Below are 15,392 nucleotides of genomic sequence, written 5' to 3' on the forward strand. Positions count from 1 at the left end.
TTATAAATGTCGTGTTTGAGGTACGATGGTAATATATTTACAGGAGTAAATCACTCGCAACATGTAGCGAAATGTTAAAATAAAACTTAATCTCAGATAGGAGCATTGCTCTTATCTTTGTTCCCGTTTGGTAAGCAGTGTGTTCGATTGCATACGAGAATCTCCCTCATAGATGAAGATTAGAGTAATCTTTACTGAGGTCTTTATCACAACGCGCCGCTATTTCAATAAATCTACAGCAACCAGACACGTGCAGTCATCAGAAGTTATTTACGTAGAAGATAGTTTTTTCTTGTATAACCAGCAAGCAGAAAAATACCATTGGCTCAATCCGTTGGATCAGCAGTATCAGTTACAAACGAGCAGAAATTGCAACTGAAGGAGAGGTATTATGAGTAGCAGCATCAAAATATTGTTATTATTTTGCATTAGCAACTGGCATGAACGAAGAATGTACACTTATGCGACTGGCTTATTGCCAGTTCGACTTTCTATTTATTCTTGTATTTAATTACACATGCATATATTCGAGATCAATCTATGTCTGCTTCTATTATTTACATTATAATACATTTGACATTATCATGTGGATGCTGATGTCTATTCCCACTATTCATATATTGTCGATTCATGCGCATCAACTGCTCTTCCGTATATCGTTTACCTGTCATTGCTTGTATATCTTCCAATGCTTGCTCTCTCTCATTTTCCCGTTTTTTCTCTTTGATCTCACGAGGGAAATACAATTTCAAAAAGTTCTGTAACCCTTCATCAAGATTCAGTGCTGTAGCTGATTGTACAGCCGTTGGATGACGGCACAGTGGGCAACTGTTCATATTTTTGCGTTGTGCTTTGATAAGGCATCGTACACAAAATACATGTTGACATTCAAGACGTATGGGTCGCCAGGCTACATTCATACAGACAGGACATGCATAATCGTCAGGCTGGGGTATAATGGTTGTTAACTTTTGCGTGATGAGACAATATAACATGTTTGCTAATTTTGTATTGAAGAGCATGGCACTATGGCTGTTGCCATTACTGTTACCAGAAATAACGAAATCCGGAAAACTTTGACTGGCGTTCAACCCACTTCTTTTATCATGCTTCTTTAAAATTTTACGCATGGCTGTTTGATTTAATAGTTGATAATGCTTCATGGTGATTAATTGGGTATTGAGTGAGATAAACTGCTCAAAAGCTTGTTTGGACTCCTTGGTCTTTAGTTTACTGATGAGGTTCTGTTCTTTTAATTGATTCAAAAACCAGGACATTTGTTGCTTTGTCTTATTCAGAGCTGCTACACTCTTTGTATTATTGGCAATAGAAGAAGAAGGTAGAACATGCAGCTGCTGGAATATCTGCGCATCCATGTAAATGGAGAGAATATATCGCCAGTTATACATATCTGTCTTTTGCGATGTAGGTGAAGTTGCTTTCGTCATTCGAGTCTCTAGCTCATTGATTTCCTCTTTAAACTTTTCAGTCGTTGCATACTGTAGTGATGTGGCTTGTTGCAACTCCTCCATCAATGCTTTAAAAAATTCATCGTCTTGCTCTAATTCTATTACGAGTGTTTTGAGTTCTTGCTGGGCGGGCGGTTTGACGCTTTGATTCTGCCCCTCTTGATAGTTCTGCTGATTACCAGTAGCTGACATTGTGTTCCTCTTTTCCTCCCTACTGTCACTCTTGGCTGCCAAAGTGACTTGTAGTAACTCTTTCACAAGCATGATTGTAGAATCTCGCCTATGCTGTTTTTGAACGACCAGGCAGGTCGATGCCGTAGTTGTTTCCTCGCCTTCTGGTTCGCTTGTCATCGTACAAGATTTATTATTGTTTAGCGACGATAAAGTGAAGAAATCTTTGTTATTGGACGTTCTTTTGTACTCGAGCAACGAAGACGATCTTCTCCTTGGTTTGTTGCTATCACTCGATGTACTATCGTCAAGTATGTTTCTGTCATTGTCATCCTCATTATTACTATCATTGTCTAGCAATTTTGCCAAAACCTTTCGAACTTGAGGTTCAGCTGGGTTATACGAGAATTCTATGTTGGGTTTGATATTGGGTGGTTCACCTTTGAATAAAAGAATCGTTTTAAATCAGTGATATTGCTTTCTTTACACAAAATAATTACCCTGAAACTCACCTGTGAAGTAATACTTCAGGCGGGGTATACTATCATTGCTGCTGTCTGTTTTACGCATCTGGTGGCGCTGTTGTTCGTCGTTATCGCCCTCATAAATCAAGCATTCATGGAATAACTCTGAGGATAACCCTCTACTCTTAATTTCTTCAGCTACTTTGCTGATCAGTTTTTTTAAAGCCTTATACTGGATTAGATATGGCCTCCATTCAGAGGGAATGCTTTCTGCTTCACTTTCGAGCTGTTTGGCAAACTTCATGTTATCGTAATATCCGTAGCGGCATACGCTTTCATATAAAAATGGAAGAAAAAGAAAAGAAGAAATGGAAAATACCGACACAACACACAAAAGCAACACACACAGGTTTAATAGAAAGCTGCGTTTTATTGTTCCACGCTGGATTTTTTTTTTTTTTTTGGGTAGTAATTTTACCAAACTTGGCATTTCGCTTTTGCGTGAGTATCTGGATGCATTTGAGAGCCCTTTTTGCATGAAAATACTTTTGAAAAATGATAGGAGTTCATGATCGGGCCATTTACTCTGAAGCGATCAGGTGTAGTTTTAGGTAAGCTGTGATTTACAGGAATAGCTTTACTACATCTCATTCTGCTAAATTGAATATAAGCAATTTGTTCCTTCGTCCAATGATCGATTCCTGGAATGATTTGATTTGCTACATGATCAGTCATACTATTGTATGTACCATCACTATTTATACGAGTATTGCTGCTATTGTTATAGTTGCTTTCGAAGTAATGTCTAATCAGTGAGACTCCGCCATTATCCGCAAAATTCTCGTTCACCGTTTCCAAACCATCGATACCCAAATCGTTGTATTGGTTGATTAAACAATCATTTATAGATGTTCTATTGATATAGCTTCCTGCTATTCTTGTGTCTGGGATCAGTGAATCAAATTCATGCTAGAAAGCCACGTGGGGTCAAATACAATTATTCCTGATTGGTCCAAATTCCCATGTTTCTTTTAAGCTTGGCTTACCATAATTTCATGTCCGACCATTTCCCCTATGGCGCCCAAGTATAGATAATAGGGTCCATTTGGATCGAAATAGGGCAACTGCAAAAGACCTGCAGGAATGATAATCTAAAAGTTCAATCATGATTGAAAGTTGTGCTGCTATTAGCGTCCTTGTGCAATAAGTGGATACAATGACTCTAGTTCATACCTTGTTTGTCTCTTTTTCATAATGTACCTGAACACTTTGGACACTGACTTTCCAAGCGTTCATCGCATCACTATGTGTTTGTTGTTGATTTACTCTGCTCTTCATACTATGTCTAGTATTTTGTAGCACATTTCCAAAGAAATCATTCTGATCAACGTATAAATCGCCAAAGTATTCGTTTAAATAGAGTACGTCAAATAGAATCGAATCCTTTCCATTGTCTGTTGATGAGGGAGGATAGCCGATTTCAAATTGAATAGCTTTTAGCTGATTAAAAAATGCCAGAAAGGAGTATGAATATACAAATAACAGTAATTTTCCAAAACGTGCGTTGCCTCACCTTTTTTATCATTTCTACTTGCTCGCTTTGAGTAGTCACCCATGACAAAGAAGGCACTTTTGATATCAAAAGTTCTTGTACCCATTGTTTTACTATCTTTTCTAGCTTGGACTTTGCTTTTTTAATAGTAGCCTGATGATCGAGCACATAATAGCGACCTAATAAAATCCCTATTGCAGAGTTCTTCTGATCCATTATATGGATGCAAGTGTCTCTGCGTTCGGGAATAGCTTTGGCATGGTCCTCTCGTCCTTCCAACAAGGCTATCCATTTCCGCTTATGAATTAAAAAATCCTCACCCAAGAGATCAACATATCGCCAAATGGTACGCCAGATGAAATACATTTGTAAAGTGCGTGCATTCTTATTACTTAAGACATTGCTTCTCATATTTTCGATGAAATGGACTGAAGGGATCTGAATAGTGATTTGTTCTCGGTAGGGTCCCTTTTCTTCGTAAGGGAAGAATAAGGTCCAATCCATCTCAGGTACTTGACGCTGTAGTTCTTTCAAAGTCCATTCAGTAGTTCCATTTGATGCGTCGATATGAGTGCTAGCAATTGTCTTTTCGAAATCGATGATACGGCGAGCAGTGGCTATAGTACTCCACGTTTTCCATCCAAACTCATTCGAGGTATCTTTTTGAAAAATTGTATCCAAGAGAGACATGACGATCTGCATATAGCTTGCCATCTTTTGTTCGTCCTCATAGAGCTCAAAAAATGGCAAGCCACTTTGCCCTGGCCCTAATTGATATAGTATCTCTCGTCGGTGTCCTTCTTTATTTATGATCACTGGCGAGGACACTGTAAATAATGGCCACACGTCGCGCTCCGATAAATAAAGGAGGGCACGTTGACGCTGTTCGTCATCGACAGCGGTTGCTGACAAGTCTAGATGATGGTCATTCATAGAGAGAGGAATGTGTTGGCGTATCACGCGCAAAAGTGTGTAAAGTGGTTCTACCCCTTGCTGTTCAATCGTCTCTTGATTTATGCAAGAACGATAGAAATCGGATAGTTTTTTGAATAGCTGACGATCTAATATATCGGTTGGGTTCGGTAAAGAGTCATGTTGTATGTATTTGAGTCTCTTTTCAGCAGTCAAAATATGATCTAACCGATGTCGAATTGTATTTGAGGTCATCGACTGAATATCTATTCTATTGCTTGTCTCTGGTATCATATGTTTTTCTTGCCATTGACTGCAGGTATATGCATAAAAGTCATCACAAGGATCCAATTCTTGGTCTACATCTTGGAGGATTTGAGCCGCCGTGATAATGCAGTTAGATTCTAAGCAATAGGTCTTTTTTTTTTTTTTTTTTTTTTTTTTTTTTTTGTGCCAATAATGATTATTACTTTATGTGCAAAGATAAATAATCTGTTATGAACGCTTTGTTTCTTTTTTTTCCCACATACCTTGAGTTGTGTACGGTTTCCTTCGTGATTTGGTGGATTTGGTTTTGGCATGGTGGGTGACGAGGTAGGCAAAGGAAGAGAAGGTTTATCCTCGTGATGTTTTTGTATAGCATTTCTAGCATACAATCCGACAAATAAACATAGTAAAATGAATAAAAATGAGCTTAGAAAAAAACAAAGCTTTTCCAAAGAGGTAAAGTGCCCGGGCTGTAAGTGTGTTGGATACGAATAAACATAGACACTGCCGCCATCGACTTCATCGTCATCGTGGTCATGAGGATCGGTAAAGGTTGCTGTTGTTGCTGCCGCCGCTGCTGTTGTAGTAGTTCCATAGTCAGCTCGTCTCTGCTGTTGTTGCTGGCCACCTTCTTCTAGTGGGTTGTCTGCCTCAAGGTTTCCGTCGTTGACCCTACTGTTTCGTAGTAATTGTGCCTTGTCGGTTAGGGACATAAATAATGGAAGAGAAGATGAAAGAACAAACAGCAGCTTCTAATTTACTTTGATGATAAAGTATAAAGAATTGAAAATAATTAAAACATTTATTAAGGGGAGCTTAATCGTTGTTGTTTCAGTATTTGATCGGCTTGATTCATGCGGTATCGGCTCTTTTTCCGATGTTGCATTGCCTTGACTGAGTAACATTTAAACTTTGCAAAACTACCTTGACCGACCGAACACTACTCACTACGGTACATTCTGCACACGAATCAAATGATGCTCTTTTAAAAAAACAATAATAATCCTTTAGCACTGACTCACCCCTTTTGTGTAATTCAAAAGTATAAACAACGGATAAATGAACATCTAAGCCCAGTTTACTAGATATAAAACTAATTTACTAATCTTCTTGATTTAAAAACTTGTAAACATGTAACTGGAAAAGAGAAACGGCACTCCTCTTTTTTCAGTCAAATGGAAGTATATAATTTAGCTTTGATATTATTCTGTATTAATATCCAGGACGGTAGCAAAAGTAAAAGGTTCGAACTGAATACCGTCACCATTATAGAATTTACCGTCAAATTCAACCCACATCAAACGAAGAGCGTGAAGGAAAGCAGATAAACCTTCCATACATAATAGAATAGCTAGAGTTAAAATAAACCACAAAGCGAAGCCAACAACAAGACCAATGACAGCAATGGCGCCGGACATGTTGAACCAAATCTTAAGCGTCATATCCCAGAGTACACTTGATAACTCTATTATAAAAGAGACATAGAATGTTAACTTTCCCACGATAGCTCCCTTTGAAGAGATAGAATTGGTGATGGATGTCATAAGAAAAACAAAAAAATAACTTACGGGCGTGAGCAAGGGATAAGGCCCAAAGACGCAAATACGAAGCAGTGTTAGAGATACAGTTAAGACAGAATTCAATCGTATGAATGGTCTGATGAATCATTTCTTCGCTAAAATCAAATTCTTCTGCTTCTTCATCCTCATCAGCAGCTGAGCTACCCTGTACAAGAGGTTGTTCTTCGTCTTCATTGGGATCATCACCAGCAAGCGACTCATAACGATGTTGATTCGCTTCTCTTTTCAAATACAAGGGCTTACCGAACCACATCCAGGGAACACACACCACAGCCAATAACAGTAAGATGGCTTGAACAGGGCCCTGACCAGGATACAATTGATCTTCAGGATTCACTTTACCAGGCGTCAAGAACATATAAATCAGCATGTTCAATAAATTTGGAGGAGCGTTGTGAATATGTTGGCCATTTGAATCCAACTCCCACCAGTTTACACTCCACTTGTACATGATGCAAAGGATCAAGTAGCCAAAAACAGATTCCATAAATAAGATTTGAGGAATGAATTCAAGCCAGACAAAAGCCTTGCGCTTATAATAGATGTGGTTAAAAACATTTAAACAGACAGCAAAAGACATATGGATTACACCCATGATGATAGCCTGCTTCATTTTGTAGGAGTTTGTGAAGAGTAAGTAATTTTCGGAGCCGTGCCATGCAGGATCGAGACCGAAAGCGTACACACGGCCATTGGGAATCATTTCTACAGTTTCGTTGGAAGTATAGTTGGAGGGTAAACTAAAGCCTGACTTAAAGACGTTGAGGGATAAAGAGAACATATCGTTATAAATTGCACCGGTAAAAATGGAGAAAATGCCCATTAATAACATCATGTAACGACCGCCAAAAAACATTTTAAAGATCTAAACAGTATCAGCATGATGTGAATTAGTCTTTGTAGAGTGAACAAAGTATTTGTGACAAATAAAAACTTACTTCGCCGTTGTTAGACGCCAATTTCTTTTCATTGACGCAAAGGTAGAGGGCAATCAGAAACAGAAGGACACCGTGACCAATATCACCAAACATCATAGCGAAAAGGAATGGGAAAGAAACGATGGTGAAGAGACCAGGATTGACTTCACGATAACGAGCAATACCATAAGCATCAATAATGCCCTGGAATCCTTCTGTAAATTTGTTTGTTCGATGGTATGTTGGGCGTGTTTTCTTTGTATGTAACTCAGTCAAAATGGAAGGAAGACTGGTTCCTGAAGCGTCCTAGTTACCAATAAAAAAAAAAACGGGGTTGTTCAGCCATAATAACTTTTAGCAACCATTTGATCCTAATACTTACAGTAGCATCTTTTAATGATTGTTGAACCAGAGGGATATCATTAGTAGGACACCAGCCTTCAGCGATAAGGCATTTGCGATTGGAATCATAATTGAACAAATTCATGGTGTGGTATATGGCTTTTTCTTTACGGACAATAGTTGTCCAAGCTGTCAAATTTTCAGAGATTTTAAGCAATTCTGAGCGACGTGTTTGGTTAGTGGTCGATAAAACATTGTTCAAATCTTCGATACGAGAGGTAACTTCCAGAAGAGCATCACGGCGTTTGTCAGCTGAATCGTCAATTGTATACAGAGTACCACCCAAGCTTTCCGAAATCTTTTTAATCTTGGCGATGATTTCATGACCATGAGCAAAAATACAGAAGACATTCTTATCCACTACGCTGTCAGTGTCGGGATCAACAATAGGCTCGTCAATTTCAGCAGACTTCATGTATAAGTTACCACGAAGTGAGCGCCAAAGAACACGCTCAAATATTTGAATACGTGATCGAGCAATCACACCTGTCACATAACCTAAATGTAGGTTTTCGGACTCATAGTGGGCTTGTTGTTCAACGTCATTTTCTAATAATGGTGCAGAATCATCTTGTTCATCAAATGAAGTGCGAATTGTTTCGTGTCTAGATTCGGCCTATACAAGAAAATGATAGACTTTGTTATCAGACAACCACGGGCAACCTGAGATCCTATAAAATGTAACTCATTTTCTGCCCCCTTACTTGTTCGAAAAATCCGCCTGATTCTCTTAAAACATGGCGCAACTCAGTCAATTGTAGATAACGACGTTGAAGTGATTCGTAAGACGAGTTCATTTGAGTGATACGCCCCTCGTATTCCTTCAAATTTTCTTCAAGGTCATCGATTTCTTGAGCAGAACGTGCGCGCGAACGAATAGCAGCGGAAGTCATAGGACGAAGTTGAATTTCATTTTTTTGCAGTTGTGAGTGGAAGAAACCTAGTGTTAATAAAGAAATAAACATCGAACGTTTTAGTTAGAGCGATTAGAATTGCAGACTGAGTAATATCTGAAACGTAAACGGATAGTTGGGTTGTAGGACAACACGCGCAATATCTTTTTTTGTTGAGAGGTATAGCATTACTCCTTAGTATTGAAGCAAAGCTATCAAACTCAAGTATGCTACTGTTGCTATTATCTTTAAAAATGTGTCGTTTGCACCTCACTTATCCCACATAAGATAAGCTTCTTATGTATCCCGTTTCAGAATTGCTGTATAATACATACGACATTGACGCTCCATCTCGTCCAAGCGTCTGATTTCAGAGACGAAAGAACGTTGAAAAGCATTCACTTCAGGGTTGAGCTACAAATAGAGCATGTAGCAGTGTTAGTTTGGTGTAAATCTGCCTTTAACATTCAAGTCCTCAAAAAGTGAGCTACTGCGACAGTCGAAAATGGTTCACATACATCTCTGAATTGTACTTTGCCTAGCTCTCCTAACTCGGCTACACAAGGCTGGGCAACTTCAGCAGGAATGTACAACTGAATAAGTGACATCTCTTCCGAACGGAAGAGTGTGCTTGGTGCCATTTTCTTTTAATTAGTGTTTCGAATGTATCAAGGAAAACGAAAAAACAAAATTGGAATTGGGAGCCAAATCTGTCTTTAATTTCACAGTGGGGTGGGCAAAAAAAAAAATGGTCGACGAATCTTCGTAAAGTGTACTTACCTTGCCATCAGCACATCTAGTGAGCCGCCAGTACCATAGGGGGCGTGGGAGGCGGTCGAAAAAGCTATGATTTTTCTATCCCTATGATAATGGTATCATATTCCTTAAAGCAATAATAGCGCACTGTCACACTATGTAGTTTACATAGCTCGATAATAACATGGCAATTTGCTGATTTTAATGTCTTTCATATCATTGCTAAAGCATCTGTTGCACTTACGATGATAAGGATAATAATAAGCAGAAAGTAATTGCCACTGCTAAAGCTACACTCACTTTGACGTTAAATATTCGTTTATATAAAAAATGTTAGCAACTCACTCCCCTGCCTTATCATCAGCTGTTTGAGCAAAAAATTATGGGTACTCAACCTTGATATTTTTTGCCACGTTTCCAGTGCTTGAATGCAAAATCTCAAAGCGGCAAGCGACCATGTCGTCCGCCATTCAAAATCCTTCCAAGAAAGCACCTGCTGTTGTCAACCTTGACTGTTTGCAGAGTGGAAGAAGATCAAAGCGTGTAATTGACTTCGTTAGCTGCTTCTCGCTCAATTACATTTGCTTTTTCAGGGTCACGTCTTCTTCTTTCTCGCCATTCCTCTGCTTCCCTTGTTTCTTCCGTCATTTTTATATGCTTCTAATTCAAGTTGTTGTTCAAAAATGTCTTTGAAAAAGCTCATCATAATATATGATATCTGATTTCATCTCTTTTGGTTGTCATTTTTGGCAGGAGTGTTCACATTTTTTGCGTAAATGTTTCGCTTCGCCGTAATTAGCATATATTCCTATACCCTTTCGACATCCCCAGCATGACATCCAACTTTTAATCAACTCTTCCTTATACAAGAGAAAAAGAATATGTGTTAGTGATGATTTTTCTTTCACTAGTCGCTACTTTCTTCGTCAAGTTGCTTTTTAGATGTGCTTCCCGTTCCTGCAGAGGGCATACTCCAATTAAATAAGGGTTATCAAAAAAAAAGTAGGATTCAGTCATGAAGATATGTTTAACGTAACCACGAGTAAAACAACCAAAAGATGACGGGCAAAGGAACGTAACGGATGGATAGGAATGCAAAGTTGCGTAAGTTAGTCTCTGTTTATCCAGGGAAGCTTGACAGAAAGTTTGCAAAAACTGGTAACAAACACTTAGCATTTAAGGCTTAGAATCGAACACTTCGTTTCATTGTCTACAGCATTTCATGAAAGTGAAAAGCATACAATTGTTGAACATGCGGAAAGAAACTTGAGCTACGAGCCACTCTCTACAGCCTTTCACTCATATTCGACTTAAGCTTTTGTCCACAGATCAAAATTGCTCGTTGGGTTGAGTGGGAGATAAGGCGGTAAATGTACACAACCGTACTCACGGCTCAATTCTAACTATTATCCATTACCGTTCATTATTCACATACCTCTCATTATGTTTTGGTACAAAGTTGGTCACATTTCAATATAAAACTGCTATTATATATCAACTGTACACACTATTTTGTACTTGCTATACATCCTCGTTTTTATAGCGCATCCATACTGGCTTAGAATGCAAGGAAGGAGTATTTATCTCGCATTTTGTTATTAAACTCTCATTCTAATTTTCTTATAATATTTCAGAAGTAAATGAAAAGCAAATTGTGATAAAATACGAGATCAATGAAGAGTACTGGATCATTATACTAGTGGAGAGTGCATGGAGAAGTAACAGCTAATCGAACGGCTATCGCAACAAAAATAATTAAAAAAAGCAACACGTTTCATTGGCTAAGCAGTCATAATTTGGAAGCTGGCATCCAAAAATTATAAATTTGGAAATGCATATAAATTTAAAACTGCGAAAATGTTAGATTTTCGGGCTCTATTGCTTTTGAACTTTCATTTATATCTGCAATTTTTCAATAAAACATATTCGACATTCAACACGCAGATCATGATTCTAGGCAGATTCAAGCAGGTACAGCCTTCATTTCCAATACATGGTTCTATAAAAATGCCAAATACGGCTAAAAATAGAGTAGCATATGTTATGATAAGTAGTTAATGTGTGGGGTTTATTTATCTTCTTGTTCTCATATTGTCTAGTGGACTGGAGAAAAATTTGGTGGGGCGAAAGTGACTCTGCAAACCGAAGATTTTCAGCGCTTGGAACAGGAGACAGAGCGTAGAAGACAAGGCTATGAAGAAGTAGTGGAGGCAGTTGATCTACTTTCAACTTATTTATTGAAAAGGAAGACCTCACCTGACGACAACAAAATGAAAAGTATGCCACTCGAAGCTCTTGGTACCTGTATGCATCATTATGGCACGGTCTTTCCGGAACATTCACCACTAGGTAAGCAGAGCTATTTTGCATGTCAGTATTTTAGCCCTGACTTAAAATCTAATTTCAATTAAAACTTCCCGTTTTATTTTATTTGTTTGATGCGTGCAAAAGGCAAATCATTGATTAACTTAGGCCAAACCGAAACTCGAATTGCTGCACTACAAGAGGCTCTGGCGATGGAGATTAAGGCGAAGTATCAAACAATCTTGGAAGCTGGTCTTAAAGATTATAAGGAGTTTGATGCTTTAAGAAAGAAGTTGGCTTCCCGTCGACTGGATTATGACTCGAAATTAAATAGATTGAATAAGGCTAAAAGAGAAAAACCAGAACTTGAGCAAGAGATGCAGGCTGCTAAGATTAAATACGAAGAAACCGAGAATGATTTGATTCACAGAATGGCTTACCTCGAAGAATTCGAGGTAATGTGATAATTAAGACGCTGTACCGGCGTAAAGGTTGTTTTTTATCACTGAGTTTGAGAGTTTGATTAACCGCTCCTTCATCATAGACCGTGCATCGAAATGCTTTATACGATATGCTTGAAGCGCAATGCAGCTTTCACACGCATGCCAAAGATCTACTAGAATCGCTCAAAAAGAGCTGGGGGGATCCACCACCATCCAATGATAACAGTCCTTGCGATCTACTGGGAAAAGTGATGGTACGATCATCGACTAACAGCTCTGTGAACTCGATAAGCGCAGAGGTAGCGCCTTTGCGCCGTCGTGGATCACCTGCTGCTTTCGCAGTATCGCAAAGCATGAGCCGAGATATAAGTGCAGAAACACACTCTTCCCAAAAAAGCCATAATCATTTGACTGATTCTCTTGCAAGTCACGCACAATTATTGTCAATTCATCCAACAAGTGAACAGCCTACATTAATTGAAGAGGATAAACTTAGGCGAGCGCTATATGATTTTACGAGCGAGAATACTGACGAAATTTCTTTTAAAACCGGTGATATTATACTCGTTCTTAGCGAGATTGATAAAGGATGGTGGCTAGGTGAGTTGAATGGAAAGCGTGGCATTTTTCCGGTCAATTATACAGAAGACTACGATCTTCGAAAACGACCGTTACCGCCTGTTTCTACAGAAGACAACATCATCAATAGCAGCAATAGCAGTACGAGTGGCTCTTCTGTAGATCAAAGGCAATACGAACCTGCACCTCCTACCCCATCATCATCCACCTCTTCACAAATACCTGCGCCACCGCCACCCAATTCTCTACTTCATCAAAAATCTACACCTGAACTTACTATTAATACTAGTTCACTTTCAAGCCCTCGCATTGGTGAAGGAAATCGTAGTTCTCCATCAGTGTATTTCTCAACAGAATCTCCTGCACCTATTCGTAGACCGCCTCTGCCTCCTGTTTCCGCTTCTTCTCCTTCTATTCCTACGTCTCGCAAACCTAGTCTCACCAGACAACGTTCTACAGCCATTCGAGCTCCTCCTCCTCCTCCTCCTCCTCCTCTTCGTGTCAAAACAACAATACAATAATTTAACGCGCTTCTTTACTAGTAATAATTACAACCTAATCTTTTTTGTTTTCCTTTATTCCTCGCTATTCGCTAAATTAACTCATGTTCCTTTGCATAAGTACTGTAATAAATCCCCAACATTTTTTTTTTTTCTGTTTTTAAAGATGCTGAAAATGAGATACTTACAGCTATGATTCTATCAATAATTTTCACTAAGATAACCCCAGAGCACAATTGACGACAAGCAGTCAAGGGAAAGAGCAGAAGATATTACCTCCCGATACCATTTACGTACAGCTTAGAAGCATCTAGTTCTACTTCTATGAACATAATTTAATGATAGTATACAATTTGATGTTGATACAATAGCAATAACAATATGCAATTACATATAGAAAAGGAGTATAATGTTACAGATGAAAAAAAAAAAAAAATGAAATACAACAAAAGGCTAAACGAAACTCTATCTCTTTTTACCATTTGATTTATAAGGCGAAGAGGGAGGGAGAGTAGGAGTTCTTTTAAGCTCTGCAATTTAAGAACACTGATTTTCGCGTGCCTAAATGTGAAAGGTCTTGGTAAGGTCGTTTAGGTGGAGGAAACGGGCCTTGAAAGACAAAAGTAAATGCTTTTTTAAAAGAAATGCCTCTCCTGCCTTTGTGTTGGTGTAAGCTCCGATAAGTTTTACTGTTAGAATGAGGAGATGTTCGTTCATGATAATTGGGTGTAGCTGTGACAATATGTTGATGAAGCATGACTGTTGATGTTGTACCAACACTATTAAATCGTTTGATTGATTTTTTATGACTGAGCACCGTCCTTTTGGATGCTGAATTGCATATCAAAGAAGGAGGTTTTGTCCTACACTGCTCGTTTTCCAAGCTCTCTTGATTGACAGTTATGTCTCCCTCATGATTCGTGGTGATACTACGTTTATTCAAGTCTTCCATTTGGTCATGGCAATACTGTTTATGATAGTCGAGTAAACGGTGTCTGTAATTTGCTAGCCAAGGATGGTGAATGACTATATCTAAAGATGCTCTTGTGCCATATGGTGCTAGCATACGTTTGATTATATCCTTTGCATCTGTATATGAGAAAGCACGATGAATAAAACGAATTCTATACTGTATGGTAGAATCCCGCAAAAAAAAAACAAAAAAAAATTACCTTCCGTCAGATAATCAGGGACATTGAAATCACTATGTATCATCTTTTTGAATAATTGATGATCATTTGACGCCATAAAGGGATATCTTCCTGTCAGTAAACGATATAAAAAAATGCCCAAGACCCAGACATCAATCATTTCGCTATTATAACCCTTGTCGGATTGCTGTTGTTTCTGTGGGTACTCTTTCTGCTTATCTGCTGTGGTAATCATTGAGAGCTCAGGAGGCAGATATTGTGCGTTGCCACAAAATTTATGATACTCGGCTTTTCCACTGTAAATCACACGCATCTTTTCTATATTGCCAGTAACTGGATGAAATACCAGAGCCGTATATTGAGGCTTCCTATCTTGTTTATTCTGAAATCTGATTGCGGCGAGGACCATTTTTGCAAATTTACGTTTACATTCTTCCTCACCGCCTCTTTGACGAAGACGGTCTATTGATTCATTCGCGTCTTGATTGTGATCATCCTTGAGTATGTCCTCAACAATACTATTTTCGGTAAGTTGGTCAAGTGTCGAAGCGCTGCTTAAATTAGAAGAGATGGACGGTTCAGGACGCTGTTGTTGATTGATATTTTGGGTAACATTTGTGGCTGATACCCCATTGTGAATAGAAGGAGGCCCTTCTTTGATAATAGATGTTGTAACTATAGATGAGGTACATTCGATAGACATTTGACTGTCATTTTTCTCAACTCCGTTGTTATTGAATATCTGATTATTAGAATGCACGTTCGAAGAAGCCGAGGTTGTTGCTGAGTCCATAGCCATCGTTTCACTTTCTTCGAGTATGGGGCTCAATGGTAAAGGATTATCAGAATTTCTTTTATTGGTCGTCTGGTTGCAATAGAGCCAAAGTTATGAAAAGGAAAAAAAGAAAAAGATAGACTATTAATAACCATTGCTATTTGAGATATGAGAAAGTACTCGATCCACTGTCCTTTTGAGGTAATGTACATATATCTCTATTTGATGCATGCATACAACAATAGGGCCTAATTGGT

The 15,392-nt window shown here is 38.6% G+C and overlaps 6 protein-coding genes across 6 annotated transcripts; 1 reads left to right on the forward strand and 5 right to left on the reverse strand.

Moving 5' to 3' along the window:
- Positions 1-468: 468 nt before the first annotated feature.
- On the reverse strand, positions 469-2,520 carry BDF20DRAFT_379886 (SPX domain-containing protein). Its single transcript, XM_053075325.1, has 2 exons — positions 2,153-2,520; positions 469-2,080 (listed from the first exon to the last, which is right to left on the reverse strand). Exons 1-2 carry the CDS (start codon positions 2,406-2,408, stop codon positions 558-560), a joined length of 1,779 nt encoding a protein of 592 aa, XP_052938136.1. The 5' UTR covers positions 2,409-2,520; the 3' UTR covers positions 469-557.
- Positions 2,521-2,526: 6 nt separating this feature from the next.
- BDF20DRAFT_859355 (uncharacterized protein) lies at positions 2,527-5,664 on the reverse strand. Its single transcript, XM_053080461.1, has 5 exons — positions 5,099-5,664; positions 3,678-4,985; positions 3,338-3,604; positions 3,151-3,255; positions 2,527-3,073 (listed from the first exon to the last, which is right to left on the reverse strand). Exons 1-5 carry the CDS (start codon positions 5,546-5,548, stop codon positions 2,579-2,581), a joined length of 2,625 nt encoding a protein of 874 aa, XP_052938137.1. The 5' UTR covers positions 5,549-5,664; the 3' UTR covers positions 2,527-2,578.
- On the reverse strand, positions 5,645-9,356 carry BDF20DRAFT_859357 (V-type ATPase, V0 complex, 116kDa subunit family). The gene is made up of 7 exons (XM_053080462.1): positions 9,146-9,356; positions 8,963-9,041; positions 8,439-8,674; positions 7,715-8,350; positions 7,354-7,638; positions 6,404-7,280; positions 5,645-6,300 (listed from the first exon to the last, which is right to left on the reverse strand). Exons 1-7 carry the CDS (start codon positions 9,266-9,268, stop codon positions 6,038-6,040), a joined length of 2,499 nt encoding a protein of 832 aa, XP_052938138.1. The 5' UTR covers positions 9,269-9,356; the 3' UTR covers positions 5,645-6,037.
- A 1,889-nt stretch (positions 9,357-11,245) lies between these two features.
- On the forward strand, positions 11,246-13,363 carry BDF20DRAFT_859361 (uncharacterized protein). The gene is made up of 4 exons (XM_053080463.1): positions 11,246-11,354; positions 11,483-11,732; positions 11,835-12,142; positions 12,232-13,363. Exons 1-4 carry the CDS (start codon positions 11,331-11,333, stop codon positions 13,228-13,230), a joined length of 1,581 nt encoding a protein of 526 aa, XP_052938139.1. The 5' UTR covers positions 11,246-11,330; the 3' UTR covers positions 13,231-13,363.
- A 297-nt stretch (positions 13,364-13,660) lies between these two features.
- BDF20DRAFT_859365 (uncharacterized protein) lies at positions 13,661-14,401 on the reverse strand. Its single transcript, XM_053080464.1, has one exon. The coding sequence runs from the start codon at positions 14,273-14,275 to the stop codon at positions 13,733-13,735; it is 543 nt and encodes a 180-aa protein (XP_052938140.1). The 5' UTR covers positions 14,276-14,401; the 3' UTR covers positions 13,661-13,732.
- On the reverse strand, positions 14,105-15,262 carry BDF20DRAFT_380264 (uncharacterized protein). The gene has a single exon (XM_053075327.1). It carries the CDS (start codon positions 15,157-15,159, stop codon positions 14,284-14,286), a length of 876 nt encoding a protein of 291 aa, XP_052938141.1. The 5' UTR covers positions 15,160-15,262; the 3' UTR covers positions 14,105-14,283.
- Between the last annotated feature and the right edge of the window lie 130 nt (positions 15,263-15,392).

Source organism: Mycotypha africana, assembly GCF_025528875.1.
Source record: "Mycotypha africana strain NRRL 2978 chromosome Unknown BDF20scaffold_3, whole genome shotgun sequence".
Lineage (NCBI taxonomy): Eukaryota > Fungi > Mucoromycota > Mucoromycetes > Mucorales > Mycotyphaceae > Mycotypha > Mycotypha africana.